Raw genomic sequence first — 25,437 nt, 5'->3', positions numbered from 1 at the left:
TTTTTCAAGGCACTGTATAAGAGAGTTCAACTGATATTCCTCTGGTTTTGCATTCAGCCCTGATGCCAGACAAAACCTCTCGAATCTTGGCCATTCTGCCGTGTTTGTGATGTCAAAGGGGTCTGGATGAGTTATTTGTACAGCTGGCATTTCTATTTTGCAATGTCTCTGCGAAGCCTACACTGCAGATTATTGTCCAGGCTGTGGGGTTACCTAAATGTACAGCATCACCCACAATCCCAATCAACATATTAAACTGTATCCTGATCTGTAAGTCTGCAGTCTAAAATGGATGACTATAAAGACTGTAAAATAGATTGCAGAGAGTTAATAGCATACTGCATTACACGCCTAGTGGGACAGCAGCTGCACTGTGGCCACAATTCACATAACTTCTGCCTCTCCTTACAGTTTCTAGAGCTGAGTTCACCTCTGACCTGAGTTGGAACACAGAGCTGGAATGTAATCTAGAGCTGTATGCCTGGTCTCCTGGCTCCTTCCCCTGTCTAGCTAGGCCCTACCCAGAGTGTCTGGATGCAGTGAACACTGAGAGGATGTGTTTCCCAATTCTGGTCCTGTTGACCTGAAGGGCAAAAACAAAAATGTGCCCCCTTTTTGGTCCCCAGGACCAGAATTGAGAAACACATCCTCTGTTCAATGCATGCAGTTCTGAAGGGACTGGATAGGTCAAGCAGTGTGGCAATGGCTCTACCTTGGTGAAAGAGATTGGACACCACACCATAAATAATCTTTAGTTATTCATTTATTCCACTGTAGCCTAAGAACAGGTTTCGGTCGCAGCCATCCTCAGGCAGTGCACAGAGTAAATCTGAGATGGCCCCGCCTTGCCTTCCCATAGTCAAAAGGGAGATTTTGCCACATTGTTCACACCTGTGTGGTTCCGTCGGATCTGGGGAGGTTAGAGTTTAGGTGGGGGAAGGGCTAGGGGTTGATGTCTGTAGGGAGATAACTGGGTTTCAGGTGAACTCTCCCTCTGTTTTCAATTGACCTCTGAGAGGATGTGTGAAATTGTGTTTCAAAACATCCTGCCACTAATCAGATAAGTTTCATTTCTGAAAGAAGGTGATATTTCCTTGTTTTGAAAGAACCAAGACCACAATTTGATAAGGGAACATTTTTGGAGTAATAATATAAAAGTAATAATATAAAAGTGAATAAAATTCGTCTGGGGGAGTTGAGGAGCTCTGTGTGCCTGCAAATCCTGTGCGTCTGAAATGGTACCCTATTCCGGAGTCAATGCTTTTGACCAGAGTTACAGCAATTTTATTAATAGTCCAAATAACACACCACCTGTGGACTACCAGTAACACCTGTTGTCAATAGCCCCACAAATGATCAGATGTTGTCTTATTATGCCTATTAAAAGGCACGGTGTTGGTTTTGTATAGCATGTAACTTTGTGGTGTGTCTCCCTTGCCTCAGGTATTGGCTCCACATACTTCCATGCCACCCTCAGTTTCCTGGGTCAGATGCTGGATGAGTTGTCCATCCTGTGGGTGCTCATGTGTGCCATCGGCATGTGGTTCCCCAAGAGATACCTGCCCAAGATGTTCAGGAATGACAGGTGAGTCAACAGTTTGCCTGGTCTCACTGCTCAATTCACTCCCTTCACCTTGGCCATTGCGCTTCGATGTTTGCAGATATGAAGGGTCTGTGCAGACTAGAGGTCGACCGATTAATCGGAATGGACGATTAATTAGGGACGATTTCAAGTTTTCATAACAATCGGTAATCGGTATTTTTGGCCACCGATTTGCTGTATTATTATTATTATTATTATTATTATTATTTATTTATTTATTTATTTATTTATTTATTTATTTATTTCAGCTTTTTTTTAATACCTTTAACTAGGCAAGCCAGATTAAGAACACATTCTTATTTTCAATGACGGCCTAGGAACGGGGCAGAACTGCCTTGTTCAGGGGCAGAACCACAGATTTTTACCTTGTCACCTCGGGCATTCGTTTTTGCAACCTTCCGGTTACTAGTCCAATGCTCTAACCACCTGCCTTACATTGCACTCCACGAGGAGCCTGCGTGGCAGGCTGACTACCTGTTACGCGAGGGCATCAAGAAGCCAAGGTAAGTTGGTAGCTAGCATTAAACTTATCTTATAAAAAACTAGCAATCTTAACATAATCACTAGTTAACTACACATGGTTGATGATATTACTAGTTTATCTAACGTGTCCTGCGTTGCATATAATCAATGCGGTGCCTGTTAATTTCTCATCGAATCACAGCCTACTTCGACAAACGGGTGATGATTTTAAAAAGCGCATTTGTGAAAAAAGCACTGTCGTTGCACCAATGTACCTAACCATAAACATTAATGCCTTTCTTTAAAATCAATACACAAGTATATATTTTTAAACCTGCATATTTAGTTAATATTGCCTGCTAACATGAATTTCTTATAACTAGGGAAGTTGTGTCACTTCTCTAGCGTTCCGTGCAAGGAGTCGGGGTATATACAGCAGTTTGGGCCACCTGGCTCATTGCGAACTGTGTGAAGTCCATTTATTCCTAACAAAGGCCAGAATTGTACATAATTATGACATAACGTTGAAGGTTGTGCAATGTAACAGGAATATTTAGACTTGGGGATGCCACCCGTTAGATAAAATACGGAAGGTTCCGTATTTCACTGAAATAATAAAGGTTTCGTTTTCGAAATGATAGTTTCCGGATTCTACCATATTAATGACCAAAGGCTCATATTTCTGTGTGTTATAATTAAGTCTATTATTTGATAGAACAGTCTGACTGAGCGATGGTAGGCAGCAGCAGGCTCGTAAGCATTCATTCAAACAGCACCTTCGTGCGTTTGCCAGCAGCTCTTCGCAATTCTTCAAGCATTGCGCTGTTTATGACTTCAAGCCTATCAACCCCCGAGATTAGGCTGGTGTAACCGATGTGAAATGGCTAGCTAGTTAGCCGGGTGCGCGCTAATAGCGTTTCAAACGTCACTCGCTCTGAGACTTGGGAGTGGTTGTTCCCCTTGCTCTACATGGGTAACGCTGCTTCGAGGGTGGCTGTTGTCGATGTGTTCCTGGTTCGAGCCCAAGTAGGAGAGATGAGAGGGACGGAAGCTATACTGTTACACTGGCAATATTAAAGGGCCTATAAGAACATCCAATAGTCAAACGTAAATGAAGTATAGAGAGAAATAGTCCTATAATAACTACAACCTAAAACTTCTTACCTGGGAATATTGAAGACTCATGTTAAAAGGAACCACCAGCTTTCATATGTTCTCATGTTCTGAGCAAGAAACTTAAACGTTAGCTTTTTTACATGGCACATATTGCACTTTTACTTTCTTCTCCAACACTTTGTTTTTGCATTATTTAAACCAAATTGAACATGTTTCATTATTTATTTGAGGCTAAATTGATAGTATTTATGTATTATATTAAGCTAAAATAAGTGTTCATTCAGTATTGTTGTAAATGTCACTATTACAAATAAACTAAAAAAATCGACAGATTAATCGGTAGTGGCTTTGTTTGTTTTTTGGGTCCTCCAATAATCGGTATCGGCGTTGAAAAATCATAATCGGTCGACCTCTAGTGCAGACTCTAGCCTTTTGGGGGACTGGTTGGTTTCAGTTCCATTAAACTACATGGTATCAAATAAAATGTTATTTGTCACATGCTTTGTAAACAGTGATATGCTTACTTATGGGTACTTTTTTTTACAATGCAGAGTTAAAGATAAAAAATTAAAATTAAATTAATAGAAATAGTGACATATACACAGTGAATAACGAGTAAAAAATAACATGGCTCTATACAGGGAGTGCTAGTACCGAGTCGATGTGCAAGGGTACAATTTAATTGTGGTATCTATGTACATATAGGTAGGGGTAAAGTGACTAGGCAACAGGATAGGTAATACACAATAGCAGCAGCGTATGTGGTGTGTGTGTGAATGTGTGGCGTCAGTATGCGTGTGATACATACATACATACATACATACATAAATGTGTGTGTGTCCTTTTGGAATTATCTGGATTTCTGCATAAATTTGTCATTAAAATTAGATCTGATCTTCATCTGTCACAACAACAGACAAACACAGTGTGCTTAAACTAATAACACACATTTATTGTATTTTTCTTGTCTACATTGAATACATAATTTAAACATTCACAGTGTAGGTTTGAAAAGGTATGTGATCCCCAAGGCTAATGACTTCTCCAAAAGATAATTGGAGTCAGCTAACCTGGAGTATAATCATTGAGGTGAGATTGGAGATGTTGGTCAGAGCTGCCCTGTCCTATATAAACACTCACAAAATGTGAGTTTGCTATTCACAAGAAGCATTGCCTGATGTGAACCATGCCTCGAACAAAAGAGTTCTCAGAAGACCCAAGATTAAGAATTGTCGACTTGCATAAAGCTGGAAAGGGTTACAAAAGTATCTCTAAAAGCCTTGATTGTCTATAAATGGAGAAAGTTTAGCAGTGTTGCTACTCTCCCTATGAGTGGCCGTCCTGCAAAGATGACTACAAGAGCACAGCGCAGAATGTTCAATGAGGTTAAGAAGAATCTTAGTGTCAGCTAAAGACTTAAAGAAATCTCTGGAGCATGCTAACATCTCTGTTGACGAGTCTATGATATGTAAAACACTAAACAAGACGGGTGTTCATGGGAGGACACCATAGAAGAAGCCACTGTTGTCCAAAAAAAACATTGCTGCAGGTCTGAAGTTTGCAAAAGAGCATATGGATGTTCCACAGCGCTATTGGCAAAATATTCTGAGGACAGATGAAACTGAAGTTGAGTTGCTTGGAAGGAACACAACACTATGTGTGGAGAAAAAGGCACAGCACACCTTCATCAACCTCATCCCAATGGCTATAGATTTGAGTGCTACGGGGCGATAGTAATTTAGGTAGGTTACCTTGGCCTTCTTGGGCATGAGGACTAGTGGTCGGCTTGAATCAAGCTGGTATTACAGACTGGGTGAGGGATAGGTTGAACATAGACCGCTGCGCCACTTGGGAGCCCTAAGGTACACACCACAATGTAAGAGGCGTCACTATAGTCCCTAGTTCGAATCCAGGCTGAATCACATCCGGCCATGATTGGGAGTCCGGTGCACGTTGTCATCCTGGTTTGGCCATCATTGTAATTTAAGAATTTGTTCTTAACTGGCTTGCCTAGTTAAATAAAGGTTAAATAAAATGTGCATGTCAGTGAAAACACTGGCCAGCTGGTCATCATTGCAACATAATGTAAAATATTACATTTCTAAGTTTTAATTTGTTCTCTTTGAGTAAGCAACTTTCCGGATGAAAGAAACACTTACCATTTCAGTTTCATAGATGTTTATTTTACCATGAGCTTTTTCCACTCTTGGTGTTTCATTAAGTTTGCTGTTGGCTACTCTTTGTCATGTGGTCATTGGTATGACCATGTTCAATAATAGTCCTGTCTGAGATAGCTGCATCACATGTCCCTATATCCCTTTCCATTGTCATTAAATGCATTATGGACACCTCTGGTGGCTGTCATCCATATGTACTCTACCTAGATATTTCAGCTAGTGTCAGCCTAAATGGCAGCACATCTATTACTATTGTCATTATGTGTCCTTGAGACGACAGTCAGGAAGGAGGCTGTCAGTCCTATTGTCCCTAAGGACTTTCCTTAGTCTTACCTGGATCGGTAGAGTGGCACAAAAGAATACGATCAAAAATAGGATGTAGGGAATCATTGCAAATAAAAACATTTATTGAAGTTGATGTCTCACATGACATGTTGCATTACATCTCAAGTTGCATTACTGGCGCTAAACAACTCACCCTCACTCATCTCCACAATCAATAAGGGCTCTGAGGACATCCTCTATTCGCAATGTCGCAGCTACTCCCTTCAGGAAGAAGGCACAGAGTTCCCAAAGTGAGGACTTCTCTAGAGCTACAGTGCTTTCAGAAAGTATTCATACCCCTTGACTTATTCCACATTTTGTTGTGTTAAGGGCTGTTAGATGACCGTATTACCACAACACCGGCGGTCACGAGTCATGACGCCAGTCAAATTCCACGTGACCCTTTAGTCACTGTACTTCGGCTTCTCCAAGCTCTGATGCTGCTGATGGTCATTAGTAGCCTACCAAACTTGCAAACTGCCTGGTACTTAGCACTCGATTGTCCCTCTAATCACTCTGACATCAATGCAAATGTCTCAACTCTAATCAAACAATTCATGAGATCCCATTAGCTCATGTTGCGCAGGCTATGCAATTGCATGAGAAAACAGAGTGATGTCCTCTAAAAAGAGGAGGATCCCATCAACTTTCTATAGGCTAGGCCTACTATATTTTATTTATTTATCAACTTTCCTAATATTAAGCACATTGCTTCTCTTTTCAACAGGAGTATAGCCTACCTGGCTGGCATGAAAATTAACAACGGTAAAAGCGTCCTCCATTTGCTATTTAAGTGCATGTTTTGAGACCGGTGCATGATAATGGTCCATTCTAAATCAAAATAGGTTTCACACATACAGTACCAGTCAAAAGTTTGGACACCTACTCATTCCATGGTTTTTCACTATTATTGTAGAATAATAGTGAAGACATCAAAACTATGAAATAAGACATATGGAATCATGTAGTAAACAAAAAAGTCTTAAATAAATCCAAATATATTTTATATTTGAGATTCTTCAAAGTAGCCACCATTTGCCTTGATGACAGTATTGCAAAGTCTTGGCATTCTCTCAACCAGCTTCATGAGGTAATCACCTGGAGAGCATTTCAATTAACAGGTGGCCTTGTTAAAAGTTCATTTGTGGAATTTCTTTCCTTCATGAGTTTGAGTCAATCAGTTGTTGTGACAAGGTAGGGTGTATACAGAATATAGCCTTATTTGGTAAAATACCATATGGCAAGAACAGCTCAAATAAGTGAAGAGAAACAATAGTCCATTACTTTAAGACATGAAGGTCAGTCAATCTGGAAAATTTCAAGAACTTTGAAAGTTTCTTCAAGTGCAGCCGTAAAAACCATCTAGCGCTATGATGGAACTGGCTCTCATGAGGACCGCCACCCAGAGTTGTCTCTGCTGCAGAGGATAAGTTCATTAGAGTTACCTGCATCTCAGATTGCAGCCCAAATAAATGCTTCACAGAGTTCAAGTAACAGACACATCTCAACATCAACTGTTCAGAGGAGACTGCATGAATCAGGCATTCGTGGTCGAATTGCTGCATAGAAACTACTCCTAAAGGACACAAATAATAATAAGAGACTTGCTTGGGCCAAGAAACACGAGCAATGGACATTAGACCGGTGGAAATCTGTCCTTTGAGCTGAGTCCAAATTTGAGATTTTTGGTTCCAACCGCCGTGTCTTTGTGAGACGCAGAATAGATGAACGGATGATCTCCGCATGTGTGGTTCCCACCGTGAAGCATGGAGGAGGAGGTGTGGGGGTGCTTTGCTGATGACACTGTCTGTGATTTATTTAGAATTCAAGGCACACTTAACCAGCATTGCTACCACAGCATTCTGCAGTAATACACCATCCCATCTGGTTTGCGCTTAGTCCCACTATCATTTGTTTTTCAACAGGACAATGACCCAAAACACACCTCCAGACTGTGTAAGGGCTATTTGACCAAGAAGGAGAGTGATGGAGTGCTGCATCAGATGACCTGGCCTCCACAATCACCCGACCTCAACCCAATTGGGATGAGTCGGACCTCAGAGTGAAATGAAAGCAGCCAACAAGTGCTCAGCGTATGTGGGAACTCCTTCAAGACTGTTGGAAAAGCATTCCTCATGAAGCTGGTTTAGTGAATGCCAAGAGTGCAAAACTGTCATCAAGGCAAATAAATGGTGGCTACTTTAAGGAATCTAAAATGTATTTAGACTTGTTTTAACACACTTTTTTTGGTTACTACATGATTCCATATGTGTTATTTCAGGTCTTCACTATTATTCTACGATGTAGAAAATAGTGAAAATAAAGAAAAACCCTAAAATCAGTAGGTGTGTCAACTTTTTACTTGTACTGCATAAATAAAAAATGTAAACTATATAATGTTGTGGATCAGTCCACAGCCATTTAAACATTGTAACTGTTTTAACAACACCATTGGCCTCATGGTGAAATCACTGAGTGCTTTCCTTCCTCTCCGGCAACTGAGTTAGGAAGGACGCCTGTATCTTTGTAGTGACTGGGTGTATTGATACACAATCCAAAGTGAAATTAGTAACTTCACCATGCTCAAAGGGATAGTCAATATTCAAAAATTATTATTTTTACCCATCTACTAATAGGTGCCAGCTGCATACCACCCTGCATCCCACTTTTATCTGAAGCTAAGCAGGGTTGGTCCTGGTCTGTCTCAGGATTTGAGACTAGATGTTGCTGGAAGTGGTGTTGGAGGGCCAGTAGGAGGCACTCTTTCCTCTGGTCTAAAAAAAAAAAAAAAAACACTTAGGGGTGTTAACCTCGGTGGCCTGGCTAAATTCCCAATACCATCATGGCCACCAAATCATTCCCAGCTTCCAATTGGCTCATTCATCCCCCCCTCCTCTCCCCTGTAACCTTTCCCCATGTCATTGCTATAAATGAGAATGTGTTCAGTCAACTTACCTGGTAAAATAAGGGTTAAATTAATGCAAATAAAAGGTGCCCTTTGCGACGCATTGAAAAACCTCTGGACTTTGGTTGAATCTGCGTTTTGAAATTCACTGATGTTGAATACTTTTCTAATGACATTTCAGCTTTTCAGTATGAATTAATTGGTAAAAAATTCTAATAGCATAATTCCACTTTGACATTATGGGGTGTGTGTGTGTGTGGGCCAGTGACTATCTGAATTTTATCCATTTTAAATTCAGGCTGTAACCAAAAATGTGGAAAAAGTCAAGGAGTGTGAGTACTTTCTGAAGGCACTGTTTGTCCTTCTTTGTAACCAAAGCCATCACGTCGCTGAAATCCAGCCTGGCCTGGGCTTGCACTTTACTGAAAATGTTTTACCTACCATTGCACACTGCATTTTGATCCAGTGCATTTGGATTGATGTGAAGTGTTTCCTGTGTTGGTGGTTTTGGACGGGTATCCTGGCTAAATTGTCCGACATCAAAGTAAAGGATTTTTCAAATCCTCAGATAAATTGCATCTATTTGAATCCTCAATATACAGCTGTTTTTGTTATTTTATACTGTTTTTCTGTTTGTGCACTATACTCCCATGTCGCACTCTTCCCAGTGCTCATCACATTCTAAATAAGCAGATGCAGCTTTGCCAGTATGTTTTGCTCTGTGGTCATATAGTTATCTTTGCTTTCCAGGTCAAGGTTCAAAGTGGTCATCGGCATCTTGTCCGGGATCACCACTGGTTTGGCCTTCGTTAAGCCCGTCGTCAACTCGGTGTCTCTGATGACTCTGGGTATCCCCTGCACCGTTCTGCTCATTACCGAGCTCAAAAGGTGAGAATGTTTTACTTCAACAGGTGGGTTATTAAGAACAAACACCGACAAATATCACATGCAATAGACTAGCTGGTACATGCTGTTGCAGAACTGGGACCAAGTCGCTATTATTCGAGTCACAAGCAAGACTTAAGTCACAAGATCCATCTCACGTCGAGTCCCAAGTAGAACAGGTCGAGTCAATTTCCCGTTCCCAGCCCGTCCCCACAGGAGGCCTCTTGGTAGGCCGTCATTGTATATAAGAATTTGTTCTTAACTGACTTGCCTAGTTAAATAAATAAATGTCCAAGTCGTGCATTCTAAGAGCAAGTCAATTTGAGCCGAGCAAAGTTTTTTCAAGTCATGTCTGAAGTCAAGTAAAAATAAAATCTATACATGCGATGACTTGTTCAACTACAAATCTTTCTCTATTTATTGAGGCTACCAGACAGACGTTTTCAATATTTTGTCAACAACACATTTTGATTATGTAATTGTAAAATGGGGACCTTGTAGCAGTTGTAAGGGCATGAAATCAGCAGAAGACAAGACAGGTTGTTGTGAAAGTGCTATATCATACAAAATATACAAGTAGATTTACCAAATATACACGGGCAATTAGCCTAAAAGAAATAGGACAGGTTAAGCCTGATACAGAGGCTATCTGAACGGACACCGGTAGAGGGCAAGACTGCAAAGCCTCCCCTTGGGAGACCGAATTGCTATTTCCTAAGCATTTATACATGGAACAATAATTTGCGTTTTACTAGCGACTCTGCCACAAAATGAGTGACAAAACGTTACAAAACATGGCCAGATAATTTCAAGTCATCAGTCTCAAGTCATAGTCAAGTCTCCAGTTATTTTATTTTATATCAAGTCGAGTCTCAAGTCATCAAATTTGTGACTTTAGTCCAAGTCAGGTGACTTGAGTCCACAAATCTGTCCTATTGTATGGGGCCTACAGCTAGTTGAGTTTGCTGTCTAGCTAAATTAGGTTTGAGAAGCCACCACAGATTAAATCATTTATGAATCCATTAAATAACAGATTTGACATTGAGTCATTAGTTCTCTCTGAGGGGCCTTAGACCTAAAGTATATGTAGAAACCAGGGTTGGGGTCAAGTCCATTTCAGGAAGAGAATCGAAATGTAATTAATTAATTGGAAAAATGTCAATTCATCTCCTGAATTGGAATGTAATGGATCTGAATGAAAGAATGCACCCTCCAATGTAAGGATTATATTTTTATAAAAGACTTTGTGGCCTGTTGCTGAGTGAATGTGAAATGGATAAAACTCCAGGCGTCTGAATGTTTTGAAAGCTGTATCTAATGAGGCAGCCACAAGGTGTGTTTGGGTGTGTGTCCACATGCAATAGTGGACGTGTGTGGGTGTGCACGCGAAAGCCGCAAAGTTGAGCCTCAGGGATAATGTCTTCCTCTCACTCACATTGAAAATAGCGATTCGCCTCACTTTGCTGATTCTACATCCAAACCTTATCTCAGTTAATATGATTTAGTGTTGTGTAAGCATCAACAATTCCTGGTGCTTTACAAAAGTGACGAGTGTAATGTTATAGTGATGTCACAAGTTTCATGGCAAGTAAGCAACACATGAAGTGGACTCAATTTCCCAGGGAAAAGAGTTGTCACCCAGAGGCACGTTTTTATTTCTAAACTAGACACACAATATGTGACCTAAAACAGGTTGTTAAAGGACCATGGAGTTCAGTCTGCTTCTTGTTTCATGATACTGGTATCGTGACAACACTTTGTTGTAGTGTAGTAATTTTCAACCAGTAATGGGAAACAGTCAGTGTTAAAAGTACATTTCTAAATATTTTTTCTCTAAGGTCAGAGTGTAAGTAGCAGTTAACACACAGAAAACCATTTAGACAGAAAACAAGTTAGTCACATTTTGGAGGGTCCACATTTTTGACTATGGTTATGTGTCACCTATTTTGCATTGTGTTACTTTGAGTCTTTTCAATAGTGTGTTGCTGTCAATGTTGAAGGAAATAACATTCTTCCAAATAGCAGCACAAAGGGCCATTCCTGTCGTGTGCGCGTGTCGGTTTGTGTATATGCACCTGTGTGGAAGTGGGTGCATGATGTTTTTTCCTTTTCCTACAAGACTGACTCACTTAAAGCATTTAGCCTTGATTCATCCATTGTTCTACTTGTTTCTAATTCTTGACATACCTCACACGGCCAGTCATTGATATTGTTGTTTTGTTTTCGTAGTTCTGCTAAGTGGATGAGAGTTCCTGCAGGAGACCCTTTAAAACATGGCCTGCTGCCTTCTAGTACATCACAATTGATTTTGTAACTCCGTTAACATTTCCCTCTAGTTTATCAACTGAGCCAATAGCTTAGCATCTTACCCACTCTCATTGCACTAAAACAGTTAGCGCTCTCATGTTAAACGCTAAGTGCATTTTTTTTATTAACAATTTGAAGTCATTGTTCAGCATGAAGGACTTGTCATAACTCTCCTGTGACGATCTGAAGGATCAGGTTACGGGGGTCCGCTCTACAGCGTGCTCTCTCTCATAGAGTGGGAAGTCGACTGTTTTATGGTCGGTCATAAAATGGGCTGCCCCTATGCTCTGTAGTGTTTGAGATTGGAATGTAAACTGTGGAACACAGAGAGACCTTTGGACATCAAAAGTTTGAATAATTAAACAATGTTTCTACTTTTGAGAATGTGGGAATGGTCCGTGGACACTTAGGGGACAGTTATGACGAGTGCTTTTCATTTGGTGATCTCATGAAGGACAGGAAACACACAACTGTATCTCTTAAAGTGTACATTTCCCAGCTGTCAGGTTTACATCTAAATATTGTGAAACGTATGTGATTAAACATGAAACTATTTGTGAAAAGATGTAATGTGATGTTAACCTTCTAAATGAGGGTATGGATTTTTATATAAAGATTAACTAGTCGGTTGCCACACCCCCATGTGCCCAGACATCACATTAGGCATCATAGAACCTCCCCTTCTTCTACAGAGTAAAAAACCCACTTCCTACAAAATATACATTAAGTCAGGGAACGCCGGGATGGAGTCCACACATTCGAATGGCTACAATGCTATAGGCCACGGAGACCATACCGCGTGTAGTGTTGGCAACACGGCTGGAAATGGTTAATCTCTGAGACTATCAAACAGCATAAGAGCAAATCCTAGACGTAGAATTACTAGTCTGTAGCTAGAAATTACGTAAACCTAGGACGAGAATACCCACAACCACCGAAACATCTAATCTAAGAACATGTTACGCCTGACGTATCCATTACAACAGACACTATCCAGAGCCACGGAGAAAACTACAACCACGAAGGACATTGTGACTTCTGGGGAAGTTAACCAGAGACTCTGAATTGACCACGATTCCAATAGAGAAGACAATAACGACATACGGGCGTAAATATATACATTGCAAATATTCTTGAATGAGTGGCCGTTCATGTGCAAAGGATTAGCATTTCAATGAATATAATTATCAACTGTGTGTAGTGAATCTATTTTGTCTTTCTTTGCCGCTCTTTCTCAGTCCCCACCCCTTTCCTTTGTCTACCAAGCCATCATATTGGCTTCGTCAGCTAGAGACTTTTTCTTTGTATCATGTAGTAACCCAAGTATCTACTGTTTGTTTGTTTGTTATTTTGTTTGTAATTCTGTGTGGTTAGTTAGTAAATAAATAATGAAGCCAATTTTGTATGTCGCTGATTCATGATTTAGGCTAGGGTTCGTGCAGATATCTAAGGGGTTGAGACATTCAGTATTGAGAACTGATGAGGTAATAATTCAATAATATATAATAATAATAGAAGACTGTAATATTAAAATATCTGAAGAGTTATATTCGGAAAATTATAACTCTAAAACTCTCATTTATAACTCTAAAACTCTCAAACTCTCATTTAATATATGTGCTGCATCTTGCTTTGCTTCTATTGTCTTTGTCTTCCTTATTATACCTTGGGTTGAGAGTAGCTTAATCAGACAGACAGACTAAATAAGGGATACAAAGTATATTGAAAGCAGGTGCTTGAACACAGGTGTGGAATTATCATCTCCTTATGCTTAGTGTATAGAAATGCTGGGCAGACCCAGTTGCCCATTTTATTTTGGCTACCATGGCTAGAAGAGATCTCAGTGACTTTAAAAGAGGGTTGATTGTTGGGGCACGTTTGGCAAGAGCTTCAGTGACAAAGACTGCTCAACTTGCTGATGTTTCACTATATCACCAGATCTCAACCAAATTGGACACTTAGGTGCCGCTCCAGAATGTCCCATAAGACCAGCATTTTTCACCACCATCAACAAAGCACCAAATAATGGAATTTCTCGTGGAAGGATGGTGTTGCATCCCTCCAATAGAGTTCCAGAGACTTGTAGAATCTATTCCATTGGAGATTAGTCTTTTGTCTGTATTAATTGATTGGTACCTGTGTCGCTAGCAGGTGGGTCATCCACGAAATGAGTCCGTTTGTCACGCCCTGACCATAGAGAGCCCTCGGGCTTCTCTATGGTGTTTTAGGTCCGTGACTAGGGGGTATTATATTTCTATGTTGGTGTGTGTGTGTATGGTTCCCAATTAGAGGCAGCTGATAATCGTTACCTCTAATTGGGATATTGTTTTGTATGAGTGCCTATGTGCGCTACGTATTTCACGATCGTTATATCTTTGTTGTTTTGGAAGTTTCACTATCATTAAAATGTGAAACTCTACTCACGCTGCGCCTTGGTCCAATTATTCATATGACGGTCGTGAAACCGTTTTGATATTTTAAGTAGAGATTGTGCACCAATATTGCATTTTAAAAGCCTGTTAAATTAAATGAAGTGCCCTTTTTAAAATTCAATAAATCAAATTTTTTATATGAACAAGGCAACAGTAAACATGTCGTCCCCCATGATTATCCATTATATTGACCAGATGCTCAAGTCGCTCTAACAATGAAAATACATTTCTTAAAAAATGGAAGACAGTTAGCCTGGGTACCAGTCTCTTCAGCTATTAGAGGGGGCCAGTAACCGGGCCAGTAACTGAAAGGTTGCTGGATCGAATCCTCGAGCCGACAAGGTAAAAATCTGTCATTCTGCCCCAGAGCAAGGCAGTTAACTCACTGTTCCCTGGACGCCGAAGACTTGGATGTCGATTTAAGGCAGGCCACAGCACATCTCTGATTCAGAGGGGTTGGGTTAAATGCGGAAGACACATTTCAGTTGAAGGTATTCAGTTGTATAGCTGACTCTGTGACTTCTAGGAAGATTTTAACTCACTTACTCCCCAAATTTCTCGGTTTTCATCATCATTTGAAATCCCTAGTTATTTTGTTGTATGAAGATTTATAATTTTATTTAATGTGATTTAGGGACTAATTCTTATGTTAAAAAAACCTGTCCCTCATTTTAAGATCAACCCTCTACTATGAACTGAACTCTCATTTGAATACATTTTTTATTTGAACCTTTTTATTTAACTAGGCAAGTCGGTTAAGAACAAATTCTTATTTTACAATGATGGCCTACCCTGGCCAAGCCCTAACCTGGATGACACTGGGCATATTGTGCACCGCCCTATGGGACTCCCAATCACGGCAGCCAGTGATCGAACCAGGGTCTGTAGTGAGCCCTCTAGCACTGAGATGCAGTGCCTTAGGCCGCTGCGCCACTCAGGAGCCCAATATGGTGTTACTATTACAAAAATAAATACATCTTAAACAAACTTGCATTCAATTGCCCCTCACTGTTGCACACAACCAGCTTCCATTCCCCCTGTCACAAAGGGATTTATGGCTGATTTATGGCCTGTTACGCTCCACCCTGTTACTTTATTTGGCACTTAATACTCACTTACTATAGGCCTATTTTAACTTCTTGAGACGGGAAAACAATTTTAAACATTTTTTTCAACAAGTTACTCTCATTTTGTGGAACGACCCCGTTGTCATTTCACTACCGATAGTCCGTGGTTTTTTAACATGCGTGTGTCTCCTTCAAGCTCAAAGTTGCATCGAAATGTGCTAATATGAGTTAATAGTTCTTCTAACATTCTATTTCCTGACACTGTCTTTGTCCCCCGTCTCTTTATTTTTGCACTTCCTCTTTACTGCTCGTTCTCTCGTGCATGTGTTTCTCCCTCTCTGTGCTTAATTAGCCAGATGTACAGACTAGAGCTGGGCGATATGAACAAAAATCCATATCGCGATAAATTGCCTGAATTGATGCAATTAAATAGAACAATTTTATAGCATTAATATGCACCACAGTTTAAAAAAAAATGTATTACCTTTTAAACTACTACTACAAGTTTTATGGTTGTAGCCATCAATTGTCCCATTAACAGTCACCCATATTAGCAAACTTCACATTTCTCTAGTACAGGCTACTTATTGTAATGATCGATATCAGCAAAATGCCTGCGATAAGTGGTCGGTGTTGATGATTTAATGGTTTATCGTCCCAGTACAGACCACATGTCACGACACGGCCCATCGCCGCACTAAATTTCCTGTCAGGCCGAGTCGCCCGTCAATGTGACATGGGACTGAGGCTCAGTTAAATACTGCTCATGCAGTGTGTGTATTTGTAAATAGCAATACACAACTACTGCCAGTGCACACATGTGTCTGACTGACTGAATTGGGGGGAGTCTACTAGAGGTCGACCGATTATGATTTTTCAACGCCGCTACCGATTATTGGAGGGCCAAAAAAAGCTGATACCGATTAACCGGCCTATTTATTTATTTATTTGTAGTAATGACAATTACAACAATACTGAATGAACACTTATTTTAACTTAATATAATACATCAATATAATCAATTTAGCCTCATAAATAATGAAACATGTTCAATTTGGTTTAAATAATGCAAAAACAAAGTGTTGGAGAAGAAAGTAAAAGTGCAATATGTGCCATGTAAAAAAAGCTAACGTTTAAGTTCCTTGCTCAGAACATGACAACATATGAAAACTGGTGGTTCCTTTTAACATGAGTCTTCAATATTCCCAGGTAAGATGTTTTAGGTTGTAGTTATTATAGGAATTATAGGACTATTTCTCTCTATACGATTTGTATTTCATATACCTTTGACTATTGGATGTTCTTAGGCACTTTAGTATTGCCAGTGTAACAGTATAGCTTCCGTCCCTCTCCTCGCTCCTACCTGGGCTCGAACCAGGAACACATCGACAACAGCCACCCTCGAAGCAGCGTTACCCCTCGAAGCAGCGTTACCCATGTAGAGGAAGGGGAACAACTACTCCAAGTCTCAGAGCGAGTGACGTTTGAAACGCTATTAGCGCGCACCCGCTAACTAGCTAGCCATTTCACATCGGTTACACCAGCCTAATCTTGGGAGTTGACAGGCTTGAAGTCATAAACAGCGCAATGCATTGCGAAGGGCTGTTTGAATGAATGCTTACGAGCCTGCTGCTGCCTACCACCGCTCAGTCAGACTGCTCTATCAAATCATAGACTTAATTATAACATAATAACACACAGAAATACGAGCCTTAGGTCATTAATATGGTCGAATCCGGAAACTATCATCTCGAAAACAAAACGTTATTCCTGTTACATTGCACAACCTTCAATGTTATGTCATAATTACGTAAAATTCTGGCAAATTAGTTCGCAACGAGCCAGGCGGCCCAAACTGTTGCATATACCCTGACTGCGTGCAATGAACGCAAAATGACACAATTTCACCTGGTTAATATTGCCTGCTAACCTGGATTTCTTTTAGCTAAATATGCAGGTTTAAAAATATATACTTCTGTGTATTGATTTTAAGAAAGGCATTGATGTTTATGGTTAGGTACAGTCGTGCAACGATTGTGCTTTTTTCGCAAATGCGCTTTTCTTAAATCATCCCCCGTTTGGCGAAGTCGGCTGTCTTTGTTAGGAAGAAATAGTCTTCACAGTTCGCAACGAGCCAGGCGGCCCAAACTGCTGCATATACCCTGACTCTGTTGCAAGAGAAGTGACACATTTTCCCTAGTTAAAAGAAATTCATGTTAGCAGGCAATATTAACTAAATATGCAGGTTTAAAAATATACTTGTGTATTGATTTTAAGAAAGGCATTGATGTTTATGGTTGGAGCAACGTGTTTCTAAGCGATTAAATGCAACGCAGGACAGGCTAGATAAACTAGTAATATCATCAACCATGTGTAGTTAACTAGTGATTATGATTGATTGATTGTTTTTTATAAGATAAGTTTAATGCTAGCTAGCAACTTACCTTGGCTTCTTACTGCATTCGCGTAACAGGCAGGCTCCTCGTGGAGAGCAATTTAAAGCAGGTGGTTAGAGCGTTGGACTAGTTAACCGTAAGGTTGCAAGATTGAATCCCTGAGCTGACAAGGTAAAAATCTTTCGTTCTGCCCCTGAACAAGGCAGTTAACCCACCTAGTTAACCTACCTACCTAGGCCGTCATTGAAAATAAGAATGTGTTCTTAACTGACTTGCCTAGTTAAATAAAGGGCTAAAACAAAACAAAAAAAAACGGCCAAATCGGCGTCCAAAAATACCGATTTCCGATTTGTTATGAAAACTTTAAATCGGACCTAATTAATCGGCCATTCCGATTAATCGGTCGACCTCTGGAGTCTACCTGCTTATTATTATTTTTACACCAGATTCAAAATCTGTATAGGGATTGTAGTTGATTATGGCGGCAGGTAGCCTAGTGGTTAAGAGCAACAGGCCAGTAACTGAAAAGTTGCTGGTTTGAATCCCCCAACAGACTAGGTGAAAAATCCCTTGAGCAAGGCACTTAACCCTAATTGCTCTTGTAAGTCGCTCTGGATAAGAGCATATGCTAAATGACGAAAATGTGATATTTCATTTCCCATTGCTTTTTACATGCATGGCTTCCTATTGTTTGAAGCTCTTTTATTTGAAATGCAATCAAAAGTCATATGTATGGGCATTGTATGAACATTTACTGGAAGTTGTACTGGCATTTGGTTTCATGATGGCTGTAGTTCTTGTCAATATAGAATTTACATTAACAGCAAGCCATGAAGTGTGTGTGTTTTCTTGCTAACATTTGAATAGTGTGTGTCACGTATATGTCTTTGTGGGGACTTATGCATTGTCAATGTGTTATTGTGTGGTGTTTGCAGGTGTGAGAACCCACGTGTATTCAAGCTGGGGCTGATCTCGGGGTTTTGGTGGGCTCTGGCTCTCCTCTGCTGGATCAGCGACAAGATCTTCTGTGAGATGTGGTCCTCTGTCAACTTCCCCTACCTACACTGTGCTTGGTGAGCTTGAAACTGCATGAAAAGTAATTGAGAAAGTTTTCATTTACATTTTGGTCATTTAGCAGACACTGTTATCCAGAGTGACTTAGTCAGTGACTTCAACTAAGATAAATAAAATAAATGAATCATAAGTGACAATGTTTTCAGACCTCAAAAGTGGTCTAATGGTGAGATGAGTCGATGTGCCATGCTGTCTGATATGTAGTTCCAGCTACTGTATATGCCTCAATCTCAAATGAGTGGGAAAGATGGGTAGCTACCATTTTAATGTAATCCTTTTAAATGGGGTCACCTTGATGTTCCATCACACATGGTGCACGCATGATGATGACAAATATTCTTATGACAATGGCTTTCAGAATTATTTTCCCTTTCTTGAAGTATTTTATTAACCACTCTAATGTAGGGCTATTCAATTCTAAGGGTGGGGTATGAAACCTGCAACACCTTTGTTTTCAAAGTCCAAATCAGGTACTGATCTGGGTCACCAGAGGACACAATGGTTGGAAATTGCACCTGCTGTTTTTAAGAAGGAATAAATACATGAAGATTAAAAACATGAAATTGTCTTCACACTTTCTGTATTAAAAAATGTCCTTTTTCCTGACACCCAGCAGGCTAAACTAGTTGACATTATGTTGTTATAACCAGAAGCTGGTTGAAATTGTCATTATGAACATCCTTACAATCATTTTTGCCCACTGGGCAAGTTCTTTCACATCAGTGCAGATGGAAGAAAGGAGATGAGGAAAGGAAGCCACTCAAGTTTGTTGAGATACACCATTAGGGCCAGTTTCTCAGCTAGTTTTCTGAGAAACTGGCCCTAAATGTTTTTGGTCCTGACCCCATGACTCTTGTTCCCACAGGCACATTCTTATCTGCCTAGCCTCCTACCTGGGCTGTGTGTGCTTCGCCTACTTCGACGTCGCCACAGAGGCCCCCGAACGAGGCCCGGTCATCATGTTCTGGCCCAACGAGAAATGGGCCTTCATCGGAGTGCCCTATGTCACTCTACTCTGTGAAACCAAGAAATCTGACTCTGTCAAGGTGACATAACCTCCTCAGGGCCCACTGTGCTTGGAAAATTCCTCACTATGAGGTGTTCCCCAAACATGCCCACAAAATATGCCCTAATGTCAGATAATCGGAACAATGCATGTAGTATGCTTTAAAATGAAGTACCTCTAAAGTACTTCTCTGACATGGGTGACAAAGTCGACATAACTTGTCCGTTATCGCCTCAAAATGAAATCCCCTCACTCCCTTGTTGCATATGCAATAATGTTTATGCAACTTAGTGTCAAAGCACAAATGTGTCCCGCAGTCGTCTATTAAAGTGACATAAGTGAGGTAACATCAATGCTAAGAAACTTACCAAGTTGTGTTCATTAATCAACTCCGAATGTAATTCTCAGGCTTTGTTGAGGTGATCGTGAATAATTCAATTTAGAGTAAAGCAGTAATGTATATAGGTGTATTGCAGTGTTTCTCACAGAAATGTTACATTTTTCAGCTCTGGATCTACTATTCAAAATACTCACTGCCCTTGCATTTTCAGGCAATTGAGCACAAATGGTGAGGACCTTGCCATTGGTATATGTTGTGCAGTATTTACATTTACAGCGTGGCTGACTGATTGTTAATTACATTTACATTTTAGTCATTTAGCAGACGCTCTTATCCAGAGCGAATGTGAATGCATACATTTTTTTTCCCCCCCGTACTGGTCCCCCGTGGGAATCGAACCCACAACCCTGGCGTTGCAAACACCATGCTCTACCAACTGAGCCACACGGGACCACGGGACTGTTATTGACGTGTATTAATTAACCCCTTAGACTCATGGGAATTGACCTATAGGGAGAAATTGATATGTTTCTTACAGAAGAAATATGGAATGCATAACCATGGTAGCAATTAAAAGGGAACAGTTTGGTTAGTTATTGGAAAATTATCAGACTAAAGCTGAGGACACAACAGTTCTGACACAAGACTGAATCCAAACATGAAATTTTTTGTGCATTTTACTTTCAATGTACTTTTTGCCGCATTTGTTGATAACGAAATCTAAAAATACTCTGGATACATTCAGTTGCACGATAAAAAATATTATTGGAAAATGTGGGTTAGGTACAACATATGACAAAAAAATGACAAGTGAGAGATCTAATTGGTGTTCCCAAAGTGACTTCTCCAAAGTGTGCACAGTTCCGAAGTAATTTCAATGCACTTTTTATGACTCAAAGAAGATTCTTCAACTATAAGGAGCTTTTTTTTTCCTTCTGTCCTAGCTGTGCCGTTGAGGAACTAGAGCACGCAGACATGTAGTTTTTTTGTTTGGAACACAGCCCTGCATCCCCATCTTTACACAATTACTATTGATTACGCAATCCAAAAACGGTCCATTATAAATCGCAATCTGGGTCAGGTGGGCATAACTTGAAAGATTGTTCTATTGCCAACATGACTAGCTAAATTTATAAAATATGATCTTACAGTGTTAGGCCTTCACAAGGCAATTCAGAGAAGCAGATAATAATTTTGGTGCGCATAGAATGGAGTCATGCGTGCATTCAGATGCATGGTTCGCTGCAGATTTTCATCACGATACCACAAACGGGCTCATTCTGTTCAGGAAAGCCCAGGGTATAATGCCATGTTATCTGTACATCAAACATGTAATATACATGTTGACACTATATTACATGAGTTGATATGGTAATGTGAAGTGGACTCAGGTGTTTGGCTTGGTTGTATGACATCAGTGTGGTATTATCATCCTCAATGTCTCATCTTTGAAAATACATTGAATCCTCATAATTTACAGCCTTTCCCTCACTCAGACAACAAAACATTTGCTAAAGTTGCCCAATTAGCGGGAGGGATGAAGGCAACTTCTTGTGGTGCTCAAGTTCAGAACAACTGTCAGTCAAAACCCATACAGAGCTGTGAAGCGGAAATCCTGAGCTCTGACTCATGTATAGCATGTTACTGTACAGCCACTGTGTTCGAATTTAGGCTCTTAGCAGTGTCAATCTTTTTCCACGCGTATATGGGTACGAATGTGAAGCGTTAACAGACTTTCTGTATACAGTATTATCTCAGTTATTGCATTATCTACAACTATATTTAAGAGCATTTGTATTATATATTTTAAAATGTAAGGCAAAAGCAAACAATTTTTTCTCCCTGTTGAAGGCTCTGGAACACACGGATACCTTTTTGAAGTAAGAGGTGTTTAGCTGATTCTTTTTTTAAACACTCAACCCCCTCAACCCTAGTCTTTACTGAATGCGGAGTATTAGAAGAGAAATGTAAGTCAAGTCTCAGATTGTCAGTTGTCATGAAAATGAGAGTAACAGAACTGAAATGTAAAACGCTGTCTCAACTGTTGATGATAGTGAATTGCAACCATATAAATACTCACATAGGCATAAAAGGGATAGGTCAGTTACCATAGTAATTGTTTGCTGTTGATGTCTTCATGACGCCTTGACGACAATATTATGCTGGTTGTTACGTGGCCAACCCTACTGAATAGTTACCCACATGAAGAGAACTAAGAAAGTCTAAACTAGACAACAAGGGAGTGTTTGCACCTGTTATTTTCAGAAGGGAATAAGATAAAAGCAACAAGAAAAAAAACACAACTATCTTAATATTTATTCTACCTTTAGGACTAAAATACACTTTTATTATAGGAGATTCATGTGCCATTGAACATTAGTTTTTAGTCCAGGAGTAGATTTTCTCTGTGTCTGGGAAACTGGCCCTTATTATTTTTATATTTCCTCCTGGAAAATAAGTGGTGCAAAATGTCACTGGTGCAAGTGCTTAGTAAACAACTCTGGATGGCCAATGAAGTAGGTCTATTTAACAAGTGGAGCAATTCATTAATAATTATGTTATGAATTTAAGTTGCTTTCTTAATTGTCATTTTTGTGCCAACATTAAAGTGTTTTTTTTTTTTTTACATTACTTTTAGCCCTTAGAGAAAAATATAAGGCATGCAATGCATATCCAAATAAGAGGCACTGTGTGTAGTGACAAGCCTTGCGTGAACCTGGTTGGCTTTTTCAATATGCCATGATCTGGCCTATCAGTTGAATCCATGTAAGTGAATTAAAATTGAGTAATTGAATAGAACTGCTCAACTTTTGTACACTACCATTTGGAAGGGAAGGTTGTTGGTTGGAGGAGGCATAGCAAACACTTGACTCCAATAATAGTTTTACCACAAGTAATTTAATCTCAAGTCAATTACCTTTTTGTGGACTCCATTTAGAACTGTTCTGTTTTAAACTAAGCTATACTGGTATTTCTTTACACAGTCTGATACAATTTGTTTTGTATACAATTTGTTGGGTTGTGTGGTGTCAAAGTATAGGGGCAAACAAGTGCAGGAAACAACTCTATCCAGAGTCCACAAAGTGGTATAATTTTTAACTACAGTATCTGAAGTATTTTGTTTAGCCAAAAAGTATATTTATATTTTCCTAAATGTAGAGCACAGCCGTTTAAAAGGATGCATGACAAAAAAAACTGAAGTATTATTATTTTGTATTGTCAACCATTGTAGTGAGTAGATGTATTGTATGGGACAGGAATACCGTAACATGCAGTGCACTGTTTTGAACAAAGGCAAAAAGAGCAGTGCTAGTGTCTACAAACCTAGATACCTTCTACTTGGATTTTATTTAAAAACCTGCAGACATGCAGGATGGTAACTGTTTTTAGAATATGATCAAGAATCACCATTCTGTTGCTTTCCAAGTATGAGTGATTTGACAAAGTCCAAAGCTTTTTTACTTGTCAAAATATGTGTTTTGAATCCTATGACAGCCTGTGTAGTAGGCTAAATAATACCCCTTTCACACTATTGTGCACTTCCAAAGCAATTTGTGCTGGCTTCACATTGTCCTTTTCAGCAAGGTTCCAGCAACTAGTGGATGTGTAACTGGGCCAAGTGAGTTTGGCTTGGCTCAGTAGTGTGAGAAAAAACAAATGTAGGACCTGTTTGAATGCTTTCACTTAAACAATTCAATTTTATTTCTCTCCCTTCCTCAAAGTAATCACAGATGTGAGAGGTTTGAATTGGTAAAAGCAGTGGGGTTTAATCTTTACTTTTACTTATCCAATCGCATGTCAGTGATGGCCTCAAGGTTAGGGCGGAAAGAATTATGCATTTTCTATTGAAACGGCCTTGAGCTAGCCAACCTAAAGCCTACATAATTGTAACTTAGTTCAAGTGAAGTTTAATCTATAAAAAGAGTGTTCTTGATCCATCTCTCTACCTGCAATGACAATACATTCAAGTTGCACAGTAATATTTATTTTCAGAATTTATCCTGTTTTGTAGACAAATATTTTGAATGTGATTTGAAGTATTTTATATCATTATTTTTATTTTATGCAACAAAATATAAATTACTACAAAAAATGCACTGTCTTTGCATTATTCATTTTGAGGAATTGATTCAGTTGGTTAGACTGGGCATCAAACACATATTATAACATCGAACACATATTGGAACATTATAGCGAGTCTGTCACAATCCTGCCAAAATATGAGTTTCTTTGATCACCAACTTACAACTATGGCTTGCTTTAAAACATGTTGGCTAGAATTGAAGCCTATTGTCATTGTACAGTGAAGTTGATATGTTAAAGCGTTAAGCGGCCGTATATTAGGCCAAGGCCAATGTGCTGTCTGCCGTAGTCTTGTCATCTGTAGTCCTATCAACTAAAACTACCTGTTGATCAGAGTTTATGCCACCAGGGGACAGTGTGTTAAAACAAAAACTTACCGACCATCGAAACATAAGGAAGGTTCATTACCTGTAGCTTTGACTGAAGTGACAACCACAACACTGTCACCTCCATGTCATTGGAAAACCTTCATACACAGTGGATTGTGAATTTGTCTGAAAGCTGTCTGTATGGGATCAATTTGTGCAGTTATTATTTATTTTTAAATGTTTTATTTTTACATGTAGCTACATTCCAAAATATATGTGAGATTGATTTGCAAACATTTACCAGATTAGAATGCTGAACTTTGACGGACTATTTAAACAATGACAGATGAGCAGTGCTGTTTTTTGGAATTTTTGGCAACTTCAACACAAACAATAACCACTAAAGAATAACATTTAATAGAATTCATAATGTCCATGTGTTAGAAATTAGGGCGGACTGTCCATGCCCACCATCTTGATTGTAGATCAGAGATACAGTGCCAAATTTGTACTCCTATCGGGCATGTTTCTCAAGTTATTCCTCCTCCACTGTATAATAGTTAAATTATTTTCTGATCATTGTTTGTAGTTTATGTACAGTACATGCAACATTTCACTGCCGTAATTGGTACAGAATAGAGTTGGTAGGCTACACTTCAGTGTCAGACTCCTCACATCCCAGCCTGGATCCATAGACTAAATGTAACAAGTGGTGTAAAAATACCTGAAAGTACTAAAGTCATTTTTGGGAGTACCAGTACTTTACTATTTATATTTTTTACAACTATTACTTCACTACATTCCTAAAGAAAATGATGTACTTTTACTCCATACATTTTCCCTGACACTCAAAAGTACTTGTTATATTTTGAATGCTTTGCAGGATAGTAAAATTGTTTAAATTACACACATAATGAGAACATCACTGGTCATCCCTACTGCCTCTGATCTG

General features: G+C 39.5%; 1 protein-coding gene across 1 annotated transcript in view; it reads left to right on the top strand.

Annotated features, from left to right (window-relative positions):
- LOC115192081 (alkaline ceramidase 2-like) overlaps positions 1–24,187 on the top strand; it is a 33,932-nt gene extending 9,745 nt beyond the window's left edge. Inside the window, exons 3-6 of the mRNA XM_029750200.1 lie at positions 1,444–1,585; positions 9,338–9,475; positions 18,610–18,747; positions 19,614–24,187. Coding sequence (XP_029606060.1) covers positions 1,444–1,585; positions 9,338–9,475; positions 18,610–18,747; positions 19,614–19,803 — 608 coding nt within the window. The 3' untranslated portion in view covers positions 19,804–24,187. The remainder of the gene's footprint in view (positions 1–1,443; positions 1,586–9,337; positions 9,476–18,609; positions 18,748–19,613) is intronic.
- Positions 24,188–25,437: the final 1,250 nt, after the last annotated feature.

This window comes from Salmo trutta, chromosome 4, assembly GCF_901001165.1.
Source record: "Salmo trutta chromosome 4, fSalTru1.1, whole genome shotgun sequence".
In the NCBI taxonomy this organism is placed as follows: Eukaryota; Metazoa; Chordata; class Actinopteri; order Salmoniformes; family Salmonidae; genus Salmo; species Salmo trutta.
This window is presented reverse-complemented; position numbering and strand designations above follow the sequence as displayed.